Source organism: Ranitomeya variabilis, chromosome 4 (genome assembly GCF_051348905.1).
Source record: "Ranitomeya variabilis isolate aRanVar5 chromosome 4, aRanVar5.hap1, whole genome shotgun sequence".
Classification (NCBI taxonomy): Eukaryota; Metazoa; Chordata; class Amphibia; order Anura; family Dendrobatidae; genus Ranitomeya; species Ranitomeya variabilis.
The window spans coordinates 195,902,240-195,926,994 of NC_135235.1; the positions used below are offsets into that span (position 1 = coordinate 195,902,240).

At 41.6% G+C, this 24,755-nt stretch overlaps 1 protein-coding gene across 5 annotated transcripts in view; it reads right to left on the reverse strand.

The window, feature by feature from the left end:
- The window catches only part of LOC143770189 (serine/threonine-protein kinase BRSK2-like), a 370,111-nt gene that overhangs the window by 96,790 nt on the left and 248,566 nt on the right, over window positions 1-24,755 (reverse strand). For all 5 annotated transcript variants that reach the window (XM_077259558.1, XM_077259557.1, XM_077259561.1 and 2 more), the window contains 4 exons: window positions 20,524-20,640; window positions 20,087-20,120; window positions 5,299-5,367; window positions 941-1,087 (listed from right to left, as the gene is read on the reverse strand). In XM_077259558.1, coding sequence (XP_077115673.1) covers window positions 941-1,087; window positions 5,299-5,367; window positions 20,087-20,120; window positions 20,524-20,640 — 367 coding nt within the window. The remainder of the gene's footprint in view (window positions 1-940; window positions 1,088-5,298; window positions 5,368-20,086; window positions 20,121-20,523; window positions 20,641-24,755) is intronic.

A 24,755-nucleotide genomic window follows, 5' to 3' on the forward strand; every position in this document is an offset into this window, starting at 1 on the left:
CAAAGGCAGAAGACAGGTCCAGGAGAAGGAGGACAGAGTAGTGTCGCTTGCTCCTGGCAGTTAGTAGGTCATTGGTGACTTTAGTTAGGGCAGTTTCAGTTGAGTGATGGGAACGGAAGCCAGATTGTAATCGATCAAATCGATACTCTTCTCTGAAACTCTCTGGATCCAGCTCTTCACAGTGCTGCTGCAAGTGATTGACAGGTCTCTTCCATAGCTACAGACCTGCTAATCACTGGGAAGAGATGGCTGGAGGTAGAGCTTGACTTGTCTTGTCTCAGTCTATCCCAGCTCGAACTTTAAAGAATATTTTCACTGAAACACCAGAGCATAAAATATACCTGCCACCCAGCCCTTATTCATGCTGCCAGCAGATGGGCTGGGCGGAGCATTCGGACATATGGGGGCATCAGGAGTGATGGCTGTCTGCCACAGGATCAGCCAAATAATTGTTCGGCTAACAGCTATTAATTGTGTGTGGGGATTTAGGATGTAGACCTCAGATCATATCCTAAGCAAGGATAACAGATTTAAGGTAAAAGACAAGAATTAAATCCTATATCCTATCCCTATATGTAGTAGGTGTAATAATAATAATATTAGAAAATACCTCCAATTAGAAATGTAGCATATTTCCCCTGATTTGCTGTCTCTTTCCTCATCAGCAGGCATTGCATGACCTCAGGTATCCATGGCTACGACCACTGATATAGTGAGTTAGCTAGTTGCTAGTGGTCGTAACCATGGATACCTAAAGTCCTGCAATGCCTGCTCATGAGGAAAGAGACATAGCGAATCAGAAAAACTATGCTAGGTTTCTAAGTGGAGGTATTTGCTAATATAATTATTATTACACCTACTACATATTAAGGATTACTGTGACAATAAAACGCTATAAACAGAGGTAGGTACAAAAAATAGGAAAAAGTATAGTACTCACACTGAGGCGTTTCTCCGGTTCCACCTCTATCATGCCTCTCAGCAGGTTCTGACAGTCTGGTGGAATAAAATGCGGCATGTGAAATACACCACGTTTCACCTTCTCTAGAAGCTGGCGCAAGTTATCATCATCAAAGGGCAATGCTCCCTGCAAAAGAAGAATTCATGAAAGATACTAATACACTGTCAGAAAATCTATGGACAGACACAATAAGATTCGGAATGACTAATATATAAAATGAAGTCACATTGTACAGCAATTATGACTAGAGTAACAAGCGGGAAAAAAATATTGCAGAACTGAAGTCACAACATGAGACTTTTATAAAACATGTCCTTTTCGTGCCCCCATAGGAATCATTGCAAATGTTTGTTTCTAGATCAAGAGTCTGTGTTGGACCACCCAGATGGCAGCCGACTCAATCAGCCTTATTGAGCCGCAAGTATTGCTTGATCTAGTAGATTGATGTTGTGTTATGGCTTCTGTTCAAACGCTGCTTCCTAAATCTATAAGATTAACATCGTAACATGGGAAATCTCATGTAGTCTGCTGCATTTTACAGTAAAATATTTAAAGAGGACCTGTTACCAGGTAAAATTTTATTCTTGCTTCTTCCCAAAACATTCCCTGTTTTTTTTTTTTTTTTTTAAATCCAACATAAGATTCCAGAGATATGGGATGTTTAATTTTGGAACTAATTTGCATTGTTGCTCACAGGATCCTCTGGGGCGTGTCTTTAGGCTGCTCTGCATAATTACCTTGTGAGCTACACCCCCTCGGTAAAGACCATAAACATTTAGCAACAAATAAAAAGGTGCAAATTTCTAGAACCGTATAGTGGATTTGGAAGAAAAAAAATAAACAAAGTGGAATACTCAGGGGAACAGCGGGAATAAAATAAGAGCAAAAATTGGCCTCTTTTTATCTGGTAACAGGTCCTTTTTAACCTCTTAATGACCAGTGCCCTACAAGTAAAGAGGACTTGTCACGAGGCAAAAAAGAGGCCAATTTTTGCCCTTATTTTTTTTAACTTGGAGCTTATCGGCAGAGGCCTTAGGAGCTAAGTCTACCCTGTTCCCGGCAGATCATGGCTCTGTCATTCAGCCATCACTGCCTTTAACAGCCGCGACTGGAGCGGAGATCCGCCCGCAGCTGTTAACCTGTTAAATGCGGCTGTAATTCTCTGACAGTGGCATTTAAAGCATACCTCCCTGGGGCACATGCTATTCTTACCGCTCATTGCTGCATCTTTGACGCTACTGCAGGGTGTGATGAATTGCCATGCTGAAGATCCTCGTGCCTGTCATGACTGTATGCCTGTGAATGCCAGCTTCTGGCTAGTGCTCATAGGAGACTATGATTTGTGCTACATACAACAATACTGTGGTAATGCTGTAAATAGTACGAGCTATCGCAGGTTCAATTCCCCTAAGGGGACTAACAAATACAGAAAAAGGTTTTAAAAAGTATGAAAAAGCGTAAAAATTTTTTTTTAATAACCCCTTTATCATTTAAAATAAAGATCTTGAAAACATCTAAAAATACACCTATGTGGTATCGCTGCATCCAAGATCAATCTATCAAAATATAAAATGTATTAACCCAATCGGTAAACTCTGAAAGTAGAAAAAAACTGAAATGCTAGAATTGCTGTTTTTTTATTATCACAACAGCTCCCCCCCAAAAAATTGAATAGTAAGCGAGCAAAACTTCATATCCACCCTTTGTAGTGGGGTGGTGTTCACACCGTGCGGTAATGAGGCAGTGACCCAGTATACTGTAGTTCAACGCAAATGTCTTTATTGTCCAAAAATTCACAAATGAAAAGCAAACGGTATCCTCCGGATCGCAGCCGGGGCGTCAAAACAGTCTGTATATGAGACCGATTGCGGGGCAACTACACTACAGTGTCACACTAAGGGGGCCCCAGGCGTTGTGCTTCCCTTGGCTTTGTGTTGACTTCACACAAACCGGATGTTGCAGAGCCACCTGCTCTGCAGCTTGCAAACCAACACTGACTCACCCAACCTTTGCTGCAGGGTTCTTAAATGGAATCTGTGGCCATTTGCCACTTGTAAGATGCGGCTGGAGGGACTGAACCGCCCCACTACCATCCTGTAGTTCACTCTAAAAATAAAAGCCCATGCTGGGTTTCTTAAATCTGCCTTGGGCAAATAGCTTAATCAAGTCCAAACTTACTTTTATCCTGCACTGTAACCACTGCTATGTCTGTGACTGTAATGCACTCCAGAGGCCTCAACATGCTACTATGCGCATCCTTGGCGATACATACCGACCCTCGCATATAATTCCCCTCACACCTCAAATACTATCAATAAAAACATCAGATCGCCCTGTAAAAAATAAGCAGTCACAACTCCATGAACCGCAAATTGAAAAGGTTACGGGTCTTGGAAAATGGATACATATGCAGAATTTCAGAATTTTTTTTCCAGATTTTAATGAAAAACAAAAAACAAAGTACATTTTGTATCAATGCAATTGTACTGACCTGAGGAGTAACATTTCCAGGCAATTTTTAGTGCACATTGAACACCATAAAACACCCCAAAAAAACAAATACGGGATTGCGGGGGGGAGGGGGTTTCTTCGCAATGTCATAGCATTTTCCAGTAAATTATATGGTAATATCAATGGTGTCGTTCAAAAGTACAACTCGTCCCGTAAAGAATAAGCCATCTTTATGACTATGTGGATGGAAATATAAAAAAGCTATGGCACTTGGAGGAAGGAGAGGAAAAAAAACACAATCGCAAAAGGGAAAAATCGCTTGGTCCTTAAGGGGTTTTGAAGAACATCTCTATTTTGTCACCTCCACATAAATATCAGGACCCAAGGTTTCCTACCATTACCCAGGTCGTCATGCTGCCTCCATTGGCTTGTGCACATCCCGTGGTGCATATTGATGCACCACAGGTCACCCTCTTCCATTACTCCATGGTCCAGGTCTCAGGCATGGTGGTGGTGGACATAAGATAATAAAGGTCACCTGCCAGAGGTTTCAATGTTACTTCATAGCTGATCGGTGTATTTCCCTCTAGAAAAACCTGTGTCTGTGCTTGTCGTAAAAATATGTTGTAATCCATGGGGAAAAACCAACAGCTACTCAGATCAAAATATTGTTCTGCGTTATGGACCGTAATGAACCCGTGTGCATAAAGCGAATATTCAATGTGTTCTTGTTCTTACTTGGGTCAGTATGGCTGCCTATCCTCGTTACCTCCAGAAATCTAGACCTCTCATCCACTTATTGTAACATGCTTGCACATTCTAAATATGACCAGAACTTATCTAACCCCAAGTCATCCCTCCATATGAAGAAGGAATGTTAACCTCCAAATTTCTGTGTTGATCTAGTTTTGCCTTTTTCCTCTTCAGCTTTCTTACTAAAATTTTCATACCTTAAATGGGATATCGGAGACTTTGTGAAAAACAATGTGTCTAAGCACTAACCAGCAGATAGTTGCTACAAACCTGCCTGTTATGCTGGATGTCGTTCAATGCTGGCAAGTAGACTGCTCTTGTTGGCAATTCAGCTGCCTGTGCTGATGTCACATCGATAGAGCTTCTTTTCTACTCGATTCTGTTGATGGGTTCGGGACAGGACTTCGACGTCACACTGATTGACGGCCGAATTCACTGTGCCTAAATGAGAAAGAAGTTGCTGCTCTGTCGACATGAAGTCAGCAGAGACAGCTGAATTCCTGGCAGGAGCAGTCTGTGACCGCTCTGTGCCGGCAATGAACAATGCCACGCACAACAGGCAGGTAGGTAGGAGCTATCCGTCAATTTGTGAAAAACAAAAAGTGTGCTTAAGCACTAAGCCAGGGATATCCCCTTTAAGGCAGACTAGATACTTAACGTTGCCTTGGGATATTATAGTTATGCTGTGCATTTTGATCTCTATAAATCAATATCCCAAAAGAAAATTTGTATTTTACCCCTGAGCTAAGAACGCAAGCAAAGCAAAGCTAGACAACATAAAGAAAAATATGCGCTAGAATTAATTTGTAAGAAAAAAAAAAGTGTCTACAGCGTAAGATTTCCGATAGTCAAGAGGCAGAAGAAGTCAACAGGAATGTTACGGTTGTGTGAAATTTTCCATTGATTACTATTGGAGTAGATAATGACATGGCACACCGCTGCAGCTTTGGGATCCATTGCGTCTGAGATACTTTGTGTTGTAGGCATCATGACATTTCCATAAGGCCCACCATCACGCCCAAGTCACCAGTCGCATCTACTGCCATATGCTACACCCACTTTTATAAAATTATTCCAGTATAATATGACTATTAATAGTAATACTGAGAAACAGGAACAGGAAAGGTACCTACCACAAGAAGTGCAAAGAGGATGACTCCACAGCTCCATACGTCAGCTCTGCGCCCATCGTATTTCTCCCCCTTATAAAGAAAAAAATCGTACATGTTTATTACTTGCGACGTAGGTGGGAAGATTCGTAAGTGGTTAGTCTGGAAAAGTTGAGTGAAAACCCCTAAAACTTTAAAGCTACTTTCACACATCCTTGTGACCTCACCATCCGTGATGGCATCATCTGATTTGCTTCCATTTTTTTCACATGCTATTGTAAAATTTTAACGAGATAGACTGTATGAGTTTTTATCTATCCATTGACTCTTGACAATGAGTCAATTAAGAGAAATGAAACACAGATGGAGAATTGAAGTACAAAGTCCGCCCTCCTTATTTGAGTCGTTTTGTACGGATCCTCATAGATTTTAATGGCTGAGATGGGGAGAATAGGACGCGCTCTGAGTCTCATGGATCACGGACATGGATCACTTTTTATAACGGATGTGTTCATAACTCAAAGTAACTTTACGGTTCATCGTTTTGTTAGAGAAAGAAAAAAGGACAGCTCTATGGTGTGACGCACACGGATGTGTGAATGTATTTATAAAAAAGACCCTGTAATGTAAAGAACATTGGCTGTCACTCCGCCTGACCAAAAACAGATATATAATAATAAACTGGAGAAAATGTGATGACTCCATAATTTATATTTGCTGATAATTTTCTGGTTGGTTAAGATTTAGATAATTAAGAATTGCTGTGTTATCGCTATTATTAGGCTGTACATAGCTGAGAGAGCCGCAGAACAGTGGTAGGCAATTAAAATTATGGAAATGTTACTACTTCTGCAAAAAAAAAGAATAAAATTCACATTATATTATGAAATCTGTCGCCAGGTTTTTGACAGTTAATCTGAGAGTAGCATAATGTAGAGGCTGAGACCCTGATTCCAGCGATGTGTCACTTATTGGGCTGCTTGCTCTAATCACTGTTTTATCAGGAGGAGATTATCACAGGACTAGTAAACATTCTGCCAGTTAGTCCAACCCCACCCCCACCACTGATTGGCAGCTTTCTACTTATTCACACAGAAAGCTGCCAATCAGTGTTGTGGGTGGGGTTATACAGGGCTTCGCATTCAGAGAACTGGTAAATCTGTGCTAGATAAAACAATAGTTTTACCAAAATTGCAGCAAGAAGCCCAGGAAGTGATAAATCGCTGGAATCAGGGTCTATGCCTCTATGTTACGCTCCTTTCAGATGGGGTAGCAAAAACCTGGTGATAGATTCCCTTTAAAGGGTTATTTCCGAACATTAAGGCTAAAAGTTAAAAGTAATTTTTATATTAATATATATATATGTTAATCTACACAAAAAATTAAAGCAAAAAATTAAGCATGTTGAAAATATTAAGTTACAATTCATCCACTTTGCTGGTAATATAAAGGGAAGTAGATATTACACGAGTAAAATCCGCACCAAATACACAACATGTGAACCTAGGCTAAAAGTTGTTACCTCTCAATTCCTATTCTGTGCACAGGTGATAACTTTTAATGTTGAATACATGTGGGAGTGCAAGTGAAAAGTGCACAAATAGGGTGATATAATAGGGGCCCAATGGGATATAACAGACACACGAGTAGAACTGCTAGCCTGGAAATGTTGCGGTAAGGCACAACTCCTGTAAAGATATTTAATCCAGCTGCTGCTGCTCCGTGGCTTGGAGAGGTAAATCTCCAAGGTATATTGCAAAAATGGATAAAATACAGTTTTGGGGGGCTGTGCTACTGGAAATGAAGATTCTTCAGACGAGATAACAGGAAGATTTTTATTTCCTACACATTATTTTCTGACTCATTTTTCAAGGCAAATACCAGAATGACCCTGAAACTAGGAATAAAAATGCTCCTGTTATCTCGTCTGAAGAATCTTCATTTCCAACAGCGCAGCCCCTCCAACCGTGCTTTATCCATTTCTGTAGCGCAGCCCCTCCAACCGTGCTTTATCCATTTCTGTAGCGCAGCCCCTCCAACCGTGCTTTATCCATTTCTATAGCACAGTTCCTCCACCCGTGCTTTATCCATTTCTGTAGCGCAGCCCCTCCAACCGTGCTTTATTCATTTCTGTAGCGCAGCCCCTCCTTATCCATTTCTGTAGTACAGCCCCTCAAACTGTGCTTCATTCACTTCTGTAGCGCAGCCCCTCCTACCATGCTTTATCCATTTCTGTAGCGCAGTTCCTCCAACCGTGCTTTATCCATTTCTCTAGTGCCGCCCCTCTAACCGTGCTTTATTCATTTCTGTATCACAGCCCCTCTAACCGTGCTTTATCCATTTCTGTAGCGCAGCTCCTCTAACCGTGCTTTATCCATTTCTGTAGCGCAGCCCCTCTAACCGTGCTTTATTCATTTCTGTATCACAGCCCCTCCAACCGTGCTTTATCCATTTCTGTAGCGCAGCTCCTCTAACCGTGCTTTATCCATTTCTGTAGCGCAGCTCCTCTAACCGTGCTTTATCCATTTCTGTAGCGCAGCTCCTCCAACCGTGCTTTATCCATTTCTGTAGCGCAGCTCCTCTAACCGTGCTTTATCCATTTCTGTAGCGCAGCCCCTCTAACCGTGCTTTATCATTTCTGTAGCGCAGCTCCTCTAACCGTGCTTTATCCATTTCTGTAGCGCAGCTCCTCTAACCGTGCTTTATCCATTTCTGTAGCGCAGCTCCTCTAACCGTGCTTTATCCATTTCTGTAGCGCAGCTCCTCTAACCGTGCTTTATCCATTTCTGTAGCGCAGCTCCTCTAACCGTGCTTTATCCATTTCTGTAGCGCAGCTCCTCTAACCGTGCTTTATCCATTTCTGTAGCGCAGCCCCTCTAACCGTGCTTTATCCATTTCTGTAGCGCAGCACCTCTAACCGTGCTTTATCCATTTCTGTAGCACAGCCCCTCTAACCGTGCTTTATTCATTTCTGTATCACAGCCCCTCCAACCGTGCTTTATCCATTTCTGTAGCGCAGCTCCTCTAACCGTGCTTTATCCATTTCTGTAGCGCAGCTCCTCTAACCGTGCTTTATCCATTTCTGTAGCGCAGCCCCTCTAACCATGCTTTATCCATTTCTGTAACACAGCCCCTCCAACTGTGCTTTATCCATTTCTGTAGTGCAGCCCCTCTAACCGTGCTTTATCCATTTCTGTAGTGCAGCCCCTCTAACCGTGCTTTATCCAATTCTGTAGCGCAGTACCTCCACCCGTGCTTTATCCATTTCTGTAGCGCAGTGCCTCCACCCATGCTTTATCCATTTTTGTAGCGCAGACCCTCCAACCATGCTTTATCCATTTCTGTATCACAGCCCCTCCAACTGTGCTTTATCCATTTCTGTAGCGCAGCTCCTCTAACCGTGCTTTATCCATTTCTGTAGCGCAGCCTCTCCAACCGTGCTTTATCCATTTCTGTAGCGCAGCCTCTCCAACCATGCTTTATCCATTTCTGTGGCACAGCCCCTCCAACTGTGCTTTATCCATTTCTGTAGCGCAGCCCCTCCAACTGTGCTTTATCCATTTCTGTAGCGCAGCTCCTCTAACCGTGCTTTATCCATTTCTGTAGCGCAGCCCCTCCATCTGTGCTTTATCCATTTCTGTAGCGCAGCCCCTCCAACCGTGCTTTATCCATTTCTGTAACTTTTTATGTTGGGCATAACCCCATGAGTAATGTGGAATATAATATATATGTGATACAGTTGTCACCGCTAACTATTTCCATTGTGAAACTCAGCAGGGGAAGAGCGCTTATTTTTCATATTTTTGTAATGTAAGGGACTATCATTTTTACGCACAATAACTACATATTGAAAGCGAGAGCGCCATGATGTCAGATACTTATGTACATCAATGACTTCTATATGATACTTTTAGATAATCAGGAACAGGCACAATCCTCATGTGACTAAAGTTCCTTTTGTCTATATTGTTCTTGCATATCAGTTTTATGCCGCCAAAGCTAAAATGAGGGTAATGTGATCTCTGAGAATTAAAACCTCTATTCCCCAAACAGCCACTACAGCTGAAGAATGCACTGAGGAAAGACAATGACATAATCAGCAGCGAGCGCATGAGTAGCCGATATGTCAGCAAAATGCCAAGAAATAAGGTTTTTGCTGTACGAGAGATATTACTGTATATGTGGACACTACATAATATAATATCTAATATTGATATATCTGTACACCCATCTTTAAGGGGAATCTGTTTTTTGCTATTTAATCTGAGGGCAGCATAATGTAGGGGCAGAGACCCAGATTACAGCAATGTGTCACTTATTAGCTGTACAATCAGTGTTTTCTCAGCAGGAGATTATCATTAGAGGACTAAGGGTACTGTCACACTCTGCAACTTTCCAACGATCACAACCAGCTATACGACCTGGCCGTGATCGTTGGAAAGTCGTTGTGTGGTCGCTGGGGAGCTGTCACACAGACCGCTCTCCAGCGACCAACGATGCCGAGGTCCCGGGTAACCAGGGTAAACATCGGGTTACTAAGCGCAGGGCCGCGCTTAGTAACCCGATGTTTACCCTGGTTACCAGCGTAAAAGTAAAAAAAACAAAACCGTACATACTCACATTCCGGTGTCCTTCAGGTCCCTTGCCGTCTGCTTCCCGCTCTGACTGAGTGCCGCCGTAAAGTGAAAGCAGATCACAGCGGTGACGTCACTGCTGTGATCTGCTCTTACTTTCCGGCCGGGAGTCAGTCAGAGCGGGAAGCAGACGGCAAGGGACCTGAAGGACACCGGAATGTGAGTATGTACGTTTTTTTTTTTTTTTACTTTTACGCTGGTAACCAGGGTAAACATCGGGTTACTAAGCGCGGCCCTGCGCTTAGTAACCCGATGTTTACCCTGGTTACAAGCGAACGCATCGCTGGATCGCTGTCACACACAACGATCTAGCGATGACAGCGGGAGATCCAGCGACGAAAGAAAGTTCCAAACGATCTGCTACGACGTACGATTCTCAGCAGGATCCCTGATCGCTGCTGCGTGTCAGACACAGCGATATCGTATGGATATCGCTGGAACGTCACGGATCGTACCGTCGTAGCGATCAAAGTGCCACTGTGTGACAGTACCCTTAGTCTCAAATGCAGACCAGTCCAGCTAATCTGTTGAACACCGCCCCCTTCACTGATTGGCAGATTGCTGACAGTATACACAGGAAGCTGCCTATCAGGGCTATGGTTGGGGTTATACATAGCTCAGAAATCATACTGTAGCTCTGCTGCATCTACATGAGACAAAACAGGAATTCTATCAAAACTGCACCAAGCAGCCCAGTAATTGCTGAAACCAGGGTCTCTGTCTCCACATTATGCCGCTATTATTTATTTATATAGCACCATTGATTCCATGCTGCTGTACATGAGAAGGAGTTACATCACAATACAGATATCACTTACAGTAAACAAAACTAACAATGACAGACTGGTACAGAGGGAAGAGGACCCTGCCCTTGCGGGCTTACATTCCGCAGGATTATGGGGAAGGAGACAGTAGGTCGAGGGTTGCAGTAGCTCCGATGGTGTTGAGGTGGCCGTGTGGTCTTTACAGGCTGTAAGTGCAGCGCCCCAGAGTCCTGGTCGTTGCAGTACTGTGGCTCCGCCACTATGGGGAGCCATGGTGCGTCCGATGGCACTGAAGGAGTTCATCTGATCAGGTATCACAGACACCAATACATTTCACAGCCGGGCCTCCGGGGGGAGCTAAGGGTTCTATTCATTAGGCCACTCCCCACCATAGTGGGTAAACTGGGGGTCAGGCAGGAAGTTAGATCAGAAAGCTGACTGGATTGGACGAAGCAACACCTAGTGGCAGAGGGTGTTGTGGAGGAAGAGACAGTAGGGTCTCTGTCAGGGGTGGGATCCTGACAGAGGCTTGGCATTGGAAAGAACGTAACGGGTCCGCGCCAGCTCCGGGAAGCGGCGGGACCCAAGAAAGGACTAGAAGCGAGATAGATTGTGCTGAGTGAGAAACGAGATCAAGCAATAGGAGAATTCCAGTAGGGGTCGTGCTGTAAGACCGGAGCAACACCCTACTGAGGCGCATTACCGGTGGCCGGAACGCCGAGGGAGTATTATAACATTCAGCTTCAAGCAATACTCTAAACAGCGGCAGGACAGTCAGTTTAAGGCGGGCTGTCTAACACATATCACCTATGAAGTCTTGGGAGGCAATTGCGGGAGAGGGGCGTCTCTAGGGTCCCGGAAGAACTCCAGGCCTATCCGACAAACGGGTGCCGTTCCAACTGTAACATCAGGAAGGGACGGAAGATTAGAAGAACATCATTTAATCGAGTTGTGAGGGAACTTAAGAAACAGACACAACGGTTGTGGGGTACTTTCCGTAAGCACAGCAGGGAAGGACTACAACACATAGCGCTAAGAAGGAAGGCACCGATTTCCACCTGTGAAGTGAACTCTGGAGGTGCCATTGGACCGGCCGGACTTGCGCAGCCTGGTGAACCGTATTCTGGACTGAGGTCTCAGAGATCTCCAGTAAAGAGGTAAAGAGACTGCAACCTGGTGTCCTCGTTATTTACCGCGACCTGCACCTCACAACTGCACCGTTACAACACGACTTATTGCACCGGACGTCCCCCACTGACAGACAGGGCCACGGACCGGGTCTAGCCACCGTGACAACCCCAGGACTGAGACCTAGAGGCTCGGCCCCGGGTACCCCTCGGCCCTGCGGCGGTGTGGGGGCGCTCCATAAGCTTTTTTTGAAGAGGTGGGTTTTCAGGTTTCTTTTGATGGATCCAAATGTGGTGGATAACCGGACGTGTTGGGGCACAGAATTCCAGAGGATGGGGGATATTCGGGAGGTCTTGGAGGCGATTGGGTGAGGAGCGAATAATCGTGGAGAGAAGGTCTTGGGAGGACCAAAGATTACGTGAGGGAAGATATTGAGAGATTAGTTTGGAAATATACGGAGGAGAAACGTTATGGATGGCTTTGTAGGTCAGTGTTAGTAGTTTAAATTGGATACGCTGGAAAATTGGGAGCCAGTGAAGGGATTTGCAAAGAGGGGAAGCAGGAGTGTAGCGAGGAGACAGATTAATTAGTCAGGCAGCAGAGTTAAGGACGGACTGGAAGGGTGCGAGAGTGTTAGAAGGTAGGCCACAGAAAAGGATGTTGCAGTAGTCGAGGCGGGAGATGATTAGGGCATGCACAAGCATTTTGGTAGAGTGAGGTTTGAGGAAAGGACGGATTCTGGAAATATTTTTGAGCTGGAGGCGACAGGAGGTGGCGAGAGCTTGGATGTGCGGTTTGAAGGACAGGGCAGAGTCAAAGGTTACTCTGAGGCAGCGGACTTCCGGTACAGGGGAAAGTGTGATTTCATTTATTTTGATAGATAGATCAGGTAGGGAAGATATGCGAGATGGAGGAAAGATAATTAGTTCAGATTTGTCCACGTTGAGCTTGAGAAGGGAGAGGAGAAGAAGGAGGATATGGCTGATAGACACTCTGGGATTCTGGAGAGCAGAGAGGTAACATCTGGGCCAGAGAGGTAGATCTGAGTGTCATCAGCATATAGATGGTACTGGAAGCCATAGGACTTTGAGTTGTCCCAGGCCAAGTGTATAGACTGAGAAGAGTAAGGGTCCCAGGACAGAGCCTTGAGAGACACCAACAGAGAGGGGGTGAGATCAAGAGGTAGTATGGGAGTAGGAAACGCTAAATGTGCGGTTGGTAAAGTATGAGGAGATCCAGGATAGGGCGAGGTCTTTGATGCCAAAGGAGGAGAGGATCTGTAGTAGGAGGCAGTGGTCAACTGTGTCGAAGGAAGAGGACAGATCTAGAAGGAGGAGTACAGAGTATTGTCCGTTAGCTTTGGCTGTAAGTAGGTCGTTAGTAATTTTGGTCAGGGCAGTGTCAGTGGAATGGTGGGAACGGAAGCCAGATTGTAGGTTGTCGAAGAGAGTTAGATGCAAAGTGAGAGGAAAGTTCAGAGTGGACGTGCTGCTCAAGGAGTTTGGAAGCAAATGGGAGAAAAGATATGGGGCGATAGCTGGGTATAGCATTCGGGTCAAGGGATGGCTTTTTAAGGATAGGTGTGATTGTGGCATGTTTGAAAGCAGAGGGGAAGGTACCAGAATTTAGTGATCGGTTGAAGAGGTGGGTTAGGGATGGGATTAGTGTGGTTGTGAGGTTGGGGTTGGGGGTTGCTATCACATTCCATAGCAAAAATCTGCTGACAGATTTGCTTTAATAGCTCAATTTATATAGTGGGTGCAGATTTTGAAGTTGTTCCTGCACCCTGGTTGTATCTCTGCCACATATGAAGACACCAATATTATAAATGGCATACAGATTTTTCATTATGGCTCAGAAGCTTCTGGTAGATGCTGATCGTACGTCTGGTGTCCTCATCTATATCGAGAACAGAAAAGCAGAAGTAGATGCACATACAGTACTATCCCTCTATTCATTTTTATAGGAGCTGCAAACATTCCCCTGCACACTTGTAGATATGCCATAAAGGTGTAATGGGAATATCCCTGTAAGCTTGTGACCATATGTCACTTGCATGAGCCAGACCTGCCGTTTCATGCTCCCCCCAATCCTTATTGATAAATTGTCATCCATGTATTTTCTTTTCTTATTTGCACTTTCATAGGAAGCTAATTTACAAAATGTCACTTGCATCTTGTAAACATCTCCAAAGTTCAACCTTTTCTCACCTTTGACACTGCAAAAACTCTGTTGCTCTTAATCATTTTTGTCTGGACTACTGCAACTTTCCATTGATCAGTTTCCCTCTAACCAAACTTTCTCCTCTCCAATCCGTCCTGAATATGTCATCCAGAGTCACATTTCTGTCCAGCTGTTTCACCGATACCTGCACCCTGTGCCAGTCATTGCACAGGTTGCCCATCAACTACAGAATACAATACAAACTTATCTCTGTCACCCACAAAGCTCTCCACAGTTCTGCACCTCCCTATATCTCCTCTCTCTTCTCTATCATTCAACCTGTGTTCTCCATTGTGCAACTGATCTAAGGCTAAAGTCCTCCGAAATCCAAACTTCTCACTTCTGTCTCAAAGATTTCTCTCAAGCTGCACCAGTTTTCTGGAATGCACTACCCCGGACAAACCAGCTAATATTTGGCCCCCACATTTTTAAGCATGCTTTAAAAACACTCTGTACTGTCTTTATTGTCTGTACATGTCGTCGCTTAATTGTCAAGTTCTGCGGAAAATGTTGGCACCATATAAATAAAATTATTCCTCAATCAGATTTGAGTGTATGTGAAGAATCTGCACCAGACAGAAAGCCCAGATGTACATGGGAAGAAGATGCCAACTCCGTGCAGATGTTGCCTCGGCCAGATGTGTTCATGTCTCTGGTGCCAGAAACCAAGTCAATGTGCTGCCAAGTTTCACTGTCAAATACGTTGAGTGTATTAGTGATATTATTTTATATATTTTGCTTTATTTCCTATTTTTACCACTTTTCTGTTTTGTTGCATGAAGACATGGGCATTTTACGCTAACTCTATCCTCGAAACTACATCTAGTTGTATTGCCAGTAATATTGTTTCGTTGTGGCCATATTTAGTACCACTCATCACGTGCCAGTCCGCCCAATGATTGCCTGGTTGTGTTTCCATGGGTTGTTTATGATGTAGCTGGTTTTGTCTCGCTCTGCCCTCCTCCTCTTTGTTCACCTCCTCGGCGATCTCCGCAGGAGCACATGTCCTCATTCTTTACACTCGCTGGCGTCTCCTTCCATTCTGTTACTATTGGCATGCCGCTCCTCACCTCTGCTCTGATATCACACCTTCTGTTTCTGGCTGATATCTTTCTTTCGCTCGATGGCTGCTCTCTTATGAGGGGGCCTATTAATGTTAGGATTTCTGCCTTTTTTGGCTGAAAGTTTATTAAACACTTGGCGTGTGCTTTTATGACAACCGTTACATTTCTTTCTTGGAAAGTTTCTCTCTGACAATTTTTCTGTTAGCCAAGACCTGCAGGGCGCCAGCTCTCTACCGAATTGTTGTGTGCAGAAGAGACCCCCCATTCTCTTTATTGGAGGTGGTCCCACCATTGGCATACAGAATCTATCACCTATGATAAATATCAATAGTAAAAAAGAAACTTTAGGCTTCTTTCCACACTTAATATCCATTTTTATTTTTTTATTTTTTTTTTATTTAACAATTAGAAAAAATAAAAAAATTGCTAAAAATGCAAACCCCACCCTTTCCAAACAAGGTTTGTATATATGGCCCATATTAATGCATTATAACTCTAAAGCAAATCTGTCACAAAATTTGCCAATACAAACCCTATACATTATTAAATAGACCTCTTACACCTGATGGGGCTGATGTACTTGCTCTGATAATCCACATCAGAATGGCTCTTTATTACTTTTTCTACATGTCCTCCTAAATATGGAAATTTATTTTTAAATCCGCAATTCTTTTTATGGATTTTCACCATGAATTTTATTTTTTGCTATGTGAAATCTGCAGCAAAATTTGCCAGTAGATCAAGGGGCTGGGACAGAATCCACTACATATTTTTATTGTTGCTTTTCAACTGTCCTTTAAAAAATAAAAAAATCATAAATTAATAAATGTCAAAATAAAAAAAACTTTATAATATATCTTATTGGAAATACTTCTTTCTCTTCCCGGACTGATCATTCATTCTCAAAACTCTCAAATCATAGATACAATTTGTAATCAGTGAAAACAGATTTTCCCTTTACTGATAGGAGACGACAGTTGGTGCTTATAATATTCTATGGAGAACTGTGTCAGGAGAACTTGCCGAAAAATTCCTCTAGCTCCGCCCCTTCTCCATCGAACTTTAAAAGCACCAACTGTCATCTCCTATCTCTGTAATAAGCAATCTGTTATCACTGAATACAGATTTTACCAATGGATTGAGAGAGAAAGATCAACCCTGGAGGAGAAAAAAGCAGATTTCTCTGCGACTTCCACTGTGGCCTCCTCTGCGGCCTCCTCTGGAGTGCAGACGAGCCAGTGTCACATAAGCTGTGGAGGGGAGTTACCATACCATATGGGTCACGTTGTATGACACACTATAATCCATGATGTCTGCAGATCTTTTCCCTCTGGCCTCCTGGCGAATGACATACAACGTTTGCAAATCTTTCAGTCCGCCTTGCTCTGTATGAACAGAAAGGACAACCCCCATCTTCCTTAAATCCACCTATTTTACAGTGGCGTCATAGTCCCAAAATTGGCGCAACACCACTTTTGGAATTTTCTTATTCCTTTCTCAGCTTCATTTAGTAAACAAATATCAATTAAAGGTGAGCGCGTCCTTACGGAGCAGCGTGGTGCTAACAAGCACTGGCTCTTGATCTGGTTGCCACATTGGCTCCCGTGTTTAACCCCTTAACCCCCGGAGGTATTTTTGTTTTTGCATTTTCGTTTTTCACTCCCCTCCTTCCCAGAGCCATAACTTTTTTTTATTTTTCCGTCAATATGCCCATGTGAGGGCTTTTTTTGGGACGAGTTGTACTTTTGAACAACACCATTGGTTTTACCATGTCGTGTACTAGAAAATGAGAAAAAACTGCGGTGAAATGGCAAAAAAAGTGCAGTCCCACACTTGTTTTTTGTTTGGGCTTTTTGCTAGGTTCACTAAATGCTAAAACTGACCTGCCATTATGATTCTCCAGGTCATTATGAGTTCATAGACACCAAACATATCTAGGGTTTTTTTTTATGTAAGTGGTGAAAAAAATTCCAAACATTGCTTAAAAAAAAAAAAAATTGTTCCATTTTCCGATACCCGTAGCGTCTCCATTCGTCGTGATCTCGGGTCGGGTGACGGCTTATTTTTTGAGTGCCGAGCTGACGTTTTTAATTATAACATTTTGCTGCAGATACGTTCTTTTGATCGCTAATACCGTTATTGTATTTTAATGCAATGTCACGGCGATCAAAAAACGTAATTCAGGAGTTTTTACTTTTTTTCTCGCTACACTGTTTAGCGATCAGGTTAATCCTTTTTTTTATTGATTGGGCGATTCTGAATGCGGTGATATCAAATATGTGTATGTTTGATTATTTCTTTTATTGTTTTATTTTGAATGGGGCAAAAGAGGGGTGATTTGATTTTTTTTAATTTTTTTTAATAATTTTAAAAACATTTTTTTACTTGTGGCATGCTTCAATAGTCTCCATAGGAGACTAGAAGCTGCCATAGCCTGATTGGCTATGCTACATAGAGGCCATTATCAGATCGCCTCTATGTACTGAAATTACTCACTTGCTATGAGCGCCAACCATTGGGCGGCGCTCACAGCAAGTCAGCAATGTGGATGGTGATTCCACCGGCGGCTGTTCCGGTCACATGTCAGCTGTTCAAAACAGCCGACATGTACTGGGAAAGAAGTGGGCTCACTGCCGGAGTCCACATCAAAGGGAGGGAGTCCAACATCAGCGTAAATGTACGCCCGATGTCAGAAAGGGGTAAAGGAAATGTCAATTACTTTACTTTATATTTTGTGATTATTTTTTCCACTGAAATTATCTTAAATCAAATCTGTCAGTAGAATTCTATATAATCTGATAATCTGAGAGCAGCATGATGTAGAGGCTGAGACTCTGATTCCAGTGATCTGTCATTTACTGCGTTTTGTGTTGCTGTTACAATAAGTGTTTTATCAGCAGGAGATTATCACTATAGGACTAGGTGTCTCATGCCTCCTTGTCCAACCACGCCCCCACCACTGATTGGCAGCTTGCTGTCAATATAAAGTGTACACAGAAAAAGCCAATCAGTGGTGTAGGCGGGGTTACACAGAGCAGCAGGACTAGGAGGCACCAGACACCTTGTCCTGTAGTGATAATTTCCTGCTGATAAAACACTGATTTTGTTGAAACAGCAACAGATAGCTTAATAAGTGATGCATCACTAGAATCAGTCTCTGTTCCCACATTGTGCTGCTCTCAGGTTACATAATAAAAACATGCTGACAAATTTCCTTTAAAGGGTTGACTAAGGAAGCCATTACTTTTTCAGCTACCCAAAACTATTGCAAAAAAAGATTATTTTGCTGCTGTCAGATAAACTGTATTATTTAATGGGAGATATAGTATTACACACAGACACACGAGTGACTGTCAAAAAGAAATTTCACCCATTTGCAAACTTGCCAGCAGTCTCAAAAATAAAAAACAACAACATTTTTTTCATTAAATTTTTTAGTGTATTTTTACATGTGTTTTTATGTTAGCTGTGGATTTTGTCTCCTTTATGTAAAACATAGATATGTCCGGTAAGTTAGCTTTGGTAAAACTTTATCAATACAGACAACATTTTTTTAGCCCCGAGTTCATTAAAACTGGCATTTTTTTAACTGATGAGAAAAGTTTTTCAATCTGGCAAAGTGAATTAAAATTCAAAAATTCTTTATTGTAACTTTATTAAAATAGTAACGTTGGCATAGAAAAAAAATCTGACGCATTCCGAGTCTGGATGACTGTTGTAATTTTCATCACTTGGAACAAAGCTTTATCCGTGCACAGAGGAGAGGATTGCCCAGGAAGCAGGTTGGCCAACATCCATCCCCATATCTGATGGGGTGAGCTGTATCTATCAACTTTTTATATTAATCACATTTGTGTACTCCAGTCTTCATAAAATGAGTGCTGGAGTAAGATGTGCCAAATTCATTAAAGGCTTTTCCCCCCATTTGAGAATACTTTTAGGTATAAGGTATGAAACAATCATGCTAGTACGTGGCCGGCGTTCATAGGAGACCATGATTACTGGTAGCACAGGTGATGGGACGATCGGAGCTTCTCTATTAAATACAGTAAGAAGTAAAAAAAACTTAAAAAAAAACACAAAAGTTGAAATCACCCCCCTTTTGTCCCATTAAAAAATAAAACAATAAAAAATACACATTTGTTATTAACTTATTCAGAATTATCAGATCTATGAAAATATGAAATAAATTAATCCAATCGGTAAACGGCGTAACGATAAAAAAAATCAAAACGCCAGAATGACGTTTTTTTGGTTGCCGCAACATTGCAATAAAATGTAATAAGAGGAGATCAATACATTACATCTACCCCAAAATGGTATCAGTAAAAACATCAGCTCAGGGCGCAAAAAATAATCCCTCACCCGGCCACAGATGCCAAAAAATGAGACTGTTATGGGTCTTGGAATATGAAAATTAAAAAAAAAAATTTCTTTTTTTCTTTTTTTTTTTTTTTTTTTTTTTACAAATTACTGAATTTTTTTCACCACTTAAATAAGAAAAAAAAAACAAAACTAGACATGCTTGGTGTCTGCGTACACGTACTGACCTGGAGAATCATATTGTCAGGTCAGTATTATTATATATTGAATATGGTGAATAAACAAAAATTAAAAAAAACACTTTTTTTTTGCAATTTCACCACAATTGGATTTTATTCTACAGTTTTGCAGTACACTATGTGGCAGAATGAATGGTGTCATTCAAAAATAAAACTCGTCCTGTAAAAAGGCAAACCCTCATACGGCTGGGAGGGAAAGTAAATAAGATATGGCTCTTGGATGAAGGGGAGGAAAAAAAGCACAAGTGGGGTCCCAGCAGGGGGTCCTCAATGGATAGGGGCCCAGGGCAAGTGCCCGGTCTCCACCTTCCTAACGCCGACTCTGACTAGATCACATGTAAGACACAATATTCCCGAGTCACAGCAGGAAGAACTCTACTAAGGAAATCAGAAGAAGCGGAAATATCACAAGAAAGATGGAAGTCAGTACAACTTACCTTGATCACCTCTGGACATGCATAGTGAGGAGACCTGGACACAAGGGAAGGAGGCATGAAAAAATGCAAGAGAAGGAAAGACAGAAAGAAGAGGGATGTTAGCAGCAGGATAAAGTGAAGAATTGGTTAAATAGTTTCATGTTGCTAATGTAAGTCAGGAATTTCAAGTCTAGTAAATGTGGACACTACAGAATAATGGAGATGAGGGGTATGGTATCGGCTTCCGAAAAACAGATGTAGCAGAGCTCAATTTACTATTTGGCGATTTTTGGCTCCAAAAATACAGAAAACCCGTTATGTAATCATAGAAGAAAATTAGCTCTGCTATATCTGTACATGGTAGTCATGGCTCGAACCAGATGTAGATGGCGGAATTAGATCAATGAAAAATTTAATTTTTCTTTTTTTTTTTTAATTTTTGTAAAATCCATACTCACCCACAGCTGGTCTCTAGTAAACTGTCCCCGACCTGCAGCGACGCCATCCCAAAATCTGCTATCCGGATGTTGTTTTTTTCATCTAACAATAAATTTTCAGGCTTCAGGTCTCTGTGGCTGGCCAGGTGGAGAGTAAAGGGCAAAATGATTGTGGATTGGAGACAATGGGGAGACAATGGAAAGGCAAAAATTGCATTTTTTTTATTCTGCGTCGTTAAGGCATTAACTTTCTCGAAAAAAAGCCAGACCGTTGTTTTAATTTATATTTCATAAATCAATAGTACGCATGTAAATAAGCAACTTTGTAATATATCTTATGAGAGAATTCTGCTTCATTCAGTCTCAATTCATGCGTAAAATGTGCATTCAGTGAAGACAGACTTTCCCATTACTGACATAGGAGATGACAGTTGGTGCTTATAAACTTCTATGGAGGAGGGAGGAGCTAGAGGCGGAGACAGACATTCTGCTGCAAGTTCTCCTGAAATGTCAGTTACACTTCTCCATAGAATTTTATAAGCACCAACTGTCATCTCCTATCTCAGTAATGGGAAAATCCGTATTCACTGATAACAGATTTTAACCCGTAAATTGATAATTTTCTGAGATTAGTTTTCTCTACCAGATAAGATTTCTCTAATAATATATTACAAAGTTTCTTATTTTTACTTGTACTATTTATTTATGGAAAAAATACAGTTATTCTTTAACGTCTGGGAGAGCTCACTCTTTTTTTTTTTTGCTTTTGTTTTTTTTTTCTACACGTATTTTTTTTATTTCATCAACACAGCCATTTCAGAGCTTGCTTTTGTGGGCCAAGATTATTATTTTTTTTTTACGACGCTTCATTTATATTATGTACTGAAGAGAAAGGAAAAGATCCAAATGGGGGTAGAATTGTAAAAAATCTGAAATTTCGCCAATGTTTTTTTCATGATGCAGTAAAAAATGACTAAGTAATTTTGTTCTGTTGGTCAGTACAGTTAGGCTATGTTCACACAGAGCGTTTTTGCAGCCTTTTTTTAATGCAAATTAAAAGCTGTGTTTTACAGTACCAGTTAAAGCTATGGGATTTTCAGGAATCTCCTTCCTGCACACACATTGTTTTTTTTTCCTGACTGAATTGGAAAACTGCTACTTTCTTAAAAACTGCAGCATGTCACTTTTTTCAGAGTTTTTGCAGTTTTTTCACTCATAGAAAGCAATGAGTAAGTGCAAAAAAGCAGCAAAAACACAGCTAAAACATTGCCACCAGTTTTCGCTGCATTTTTAGTAAAAGAAAAAAAAACAGGATGTGAAACCCATTTATTTTTGTGACTTTCTCATCTTTAAACCAAAATGTCTTGGTCTCCTCACCTGAGAATGGCTGTTAAGATCAGTACAACTTCATTAAATTAGTGATGTGTTAAAGTGAACAATTCCTGAAATTGAACAATACCTGACCAACTCAAGGGCCCTGACCAATGTGTGAAATTGAACAATACCTGAACAACTCAAGGGCCCTGACCAATGCGTGAAATTAAAAATACCTGACCAACTCAAGGGCCCTGACCAATGTGTGAAATTTAACAAAAGCTGACCAACTCAAGGGCCCTGACCAATGTGTGAAATTGACCCATACCTGACCAACTCAAGCACCCTGACCAATGTGTGAAATTGAACAATACCTGACCAACTCAAGGGCCCTGACCAATGTGTGAAATTGAACAATATCTGACCAACTCAAAGGACCTGACCAATGCGTGAAATTGAACAATACCTGACAAACTCAAGGGACCTGACCAATGTGTGAAATTGAACAATACCTGACCAACTCACTGGACCTGACCAATGTGTGAAATTGAACAATACCTGACCAACTCACTGGACCTGACCAATGTGTGAAATTGAACAATACCTGACAAACTCAAGGGTCCTGACCAATGCGTTAAATTAAACAATACCTGACAAACTCAAGGGTCCTGACCAATGCGTTAAATTGAACAATACCTGACCAACTCAAAGGACCTGACCAATGCGTGAAATTGAACAATACCTGACAAACTCAAGGGCCCTGACCAATGTGTGAAATTGAACAATACCTGACCAACTCAAAGGACCTGACCAATGCGTGAAATTGAACAATACCTGACAAACTCAAGGGACCTGACCAATGTGTGAAATTGAACAATACCTGACCAACTCACTGGACCTGACCAATATATGAAATTGAACAATACCTGACCAACTCACTGGACCTGACCAATGTGTGAAATTGAATAATACCTGACCAACTCACTGGACCTGACCAATGTGTGAAATTGAACAATACCTGACCAACTCACGGGACCTGACCAGTGTGTGAAATTGAACAATACCTGACGAACTCAAGGGCCCTGACAATGTGTGAAATTGAACAATACCTGACGAACTCAAGGGCCCTGACCAATGTGTGAAATTGAACAATACCTGACCAACTCACTGGACCTGACCAATATATGAAATTGAACAATACCTGACCAACTCACTGGACCTGACCAATGTGTGAAATTGAATAATACCTGACCAACTCACTGGACCTGACCAATGTGTGAAATTGAACAATACCTGACCAACTCACGGGACCTGACCAGTGTGTGAAATTGAACAATACCTGACGAACTCAAGGGCCCTGACAATGTGTGAAATTGAACAATACCTGACGAACTCAAGGGCCCTGACCAATGTGTGAAATTGAACAATACCTGACCAACAAAGGGGTCCTGACAATGTGTGAAATTGAACAATACCTGATGAACTCAAGGGCCCTGACCAATGTGTGAAATTGAACAATACCTGACCAACTCAAGGGACCTGACCAAAGTGTCAAAGTAAAACGGTGCCCACCCTGCAAAATGCAATGCCAATGTGTTAGGTAAACTATTCCCGACCAATTCAACTCCCCCCTGTTGTTACATTTGTAATTATGTATTTTTTCAATAACTATTTTGTTCAGAATAGTCACTATTTTTTCAGATATAAAAAATTTTTTCCACTAAATAATTTGATCAATATGCCCTTTTTTTCCAAAAATCTTTTATGGTTTCATATGTCTTGCATTGGTGCCCTAACACCTTGCATTTTTCATGCTTGTATGGTGGAAGCAAAGCTGGACTTTGGGATCTTAAAAAATACAGGAAAATATGCAGGAAAGAAAGCCGCAAATAAAAACAGCAAAACCTGCTTCTTGTGTGCAGTTTTTTTGTTTACTGCCAATAGATCAGGTTTTGCCTGCAAAAAAAAGCAATATTTGAACATAGCCTTCCATAGGTTTTTATTTTCTAATGATGATTTGCAGGTACTAGCCGTGGTTTATTTATTGATATCATTTTGTGTCCATACAACTTTCTGATATCTTTTTAATCCATTTTTTTTCCAGGAGCAAATAAAAAACAGCAGTAATGTCATTCTGATTTTTTTTCCGATTTGACATTCAACAAATATGATATTTGCAGAAAAAGTGGGGCAAATTACATTTCTTTTTTTCGTTTTGTAACTTTACTTTTTTTTACATTTTTAGTTGTCAGCCAGGAAGGAGGCATAACCTGCCCAAACATGTTGCCACTTCTTTGTAAGACCTCATTCAGACGTCTGTTGTATTAATGCTCTCTGTTTTTCATGGATAACCTAGTACCCCTAATAGTGAATGGGGTCATTCACATGTCTGGGATTTTCCGCAGACCGAAGCATGTCTGACTTTGATCTGAGTGTTGGTTCAAAGTCAGCAATGCAAGTCTATGGGTCCGTGAAAAAAATGGGCACTGAGTCAGCATCTGAGAGTGGTCCGATTTTCACGGACTGTTACATAGAAATAGAATAGAGCTTTTTTTTTGGAGAAGTAGCTGTACATGCGTAGCTCTCTTCATTCACTTCCATGAGAGCTTTGAAAATAGCTCAGCATGCTGCAAACTGTTTACCTTATGCAAATATTACATTACCATATTTCACAAATTTACCTCTGCTTCTATATAATATTAGACTAGGTAGTTTGTTGAATGATAAAATTATTTTTTTGTCTGTACACAGTGAATCGAGTGTATTGGACAAACTACTGATGATTTTGGGGGGACACCGAAGGATTGCTCTGTTCCCCCGCTGGCCAGTCCAAGCTTGAATTTTGAAGTTTGAATCTAAAAACTGAATGTTTTTAAAAGTGAAAATATTTTAAAGAGAGCACAAACTAGTTAAATTCTTACTTTGCTAACAGCTTCCCT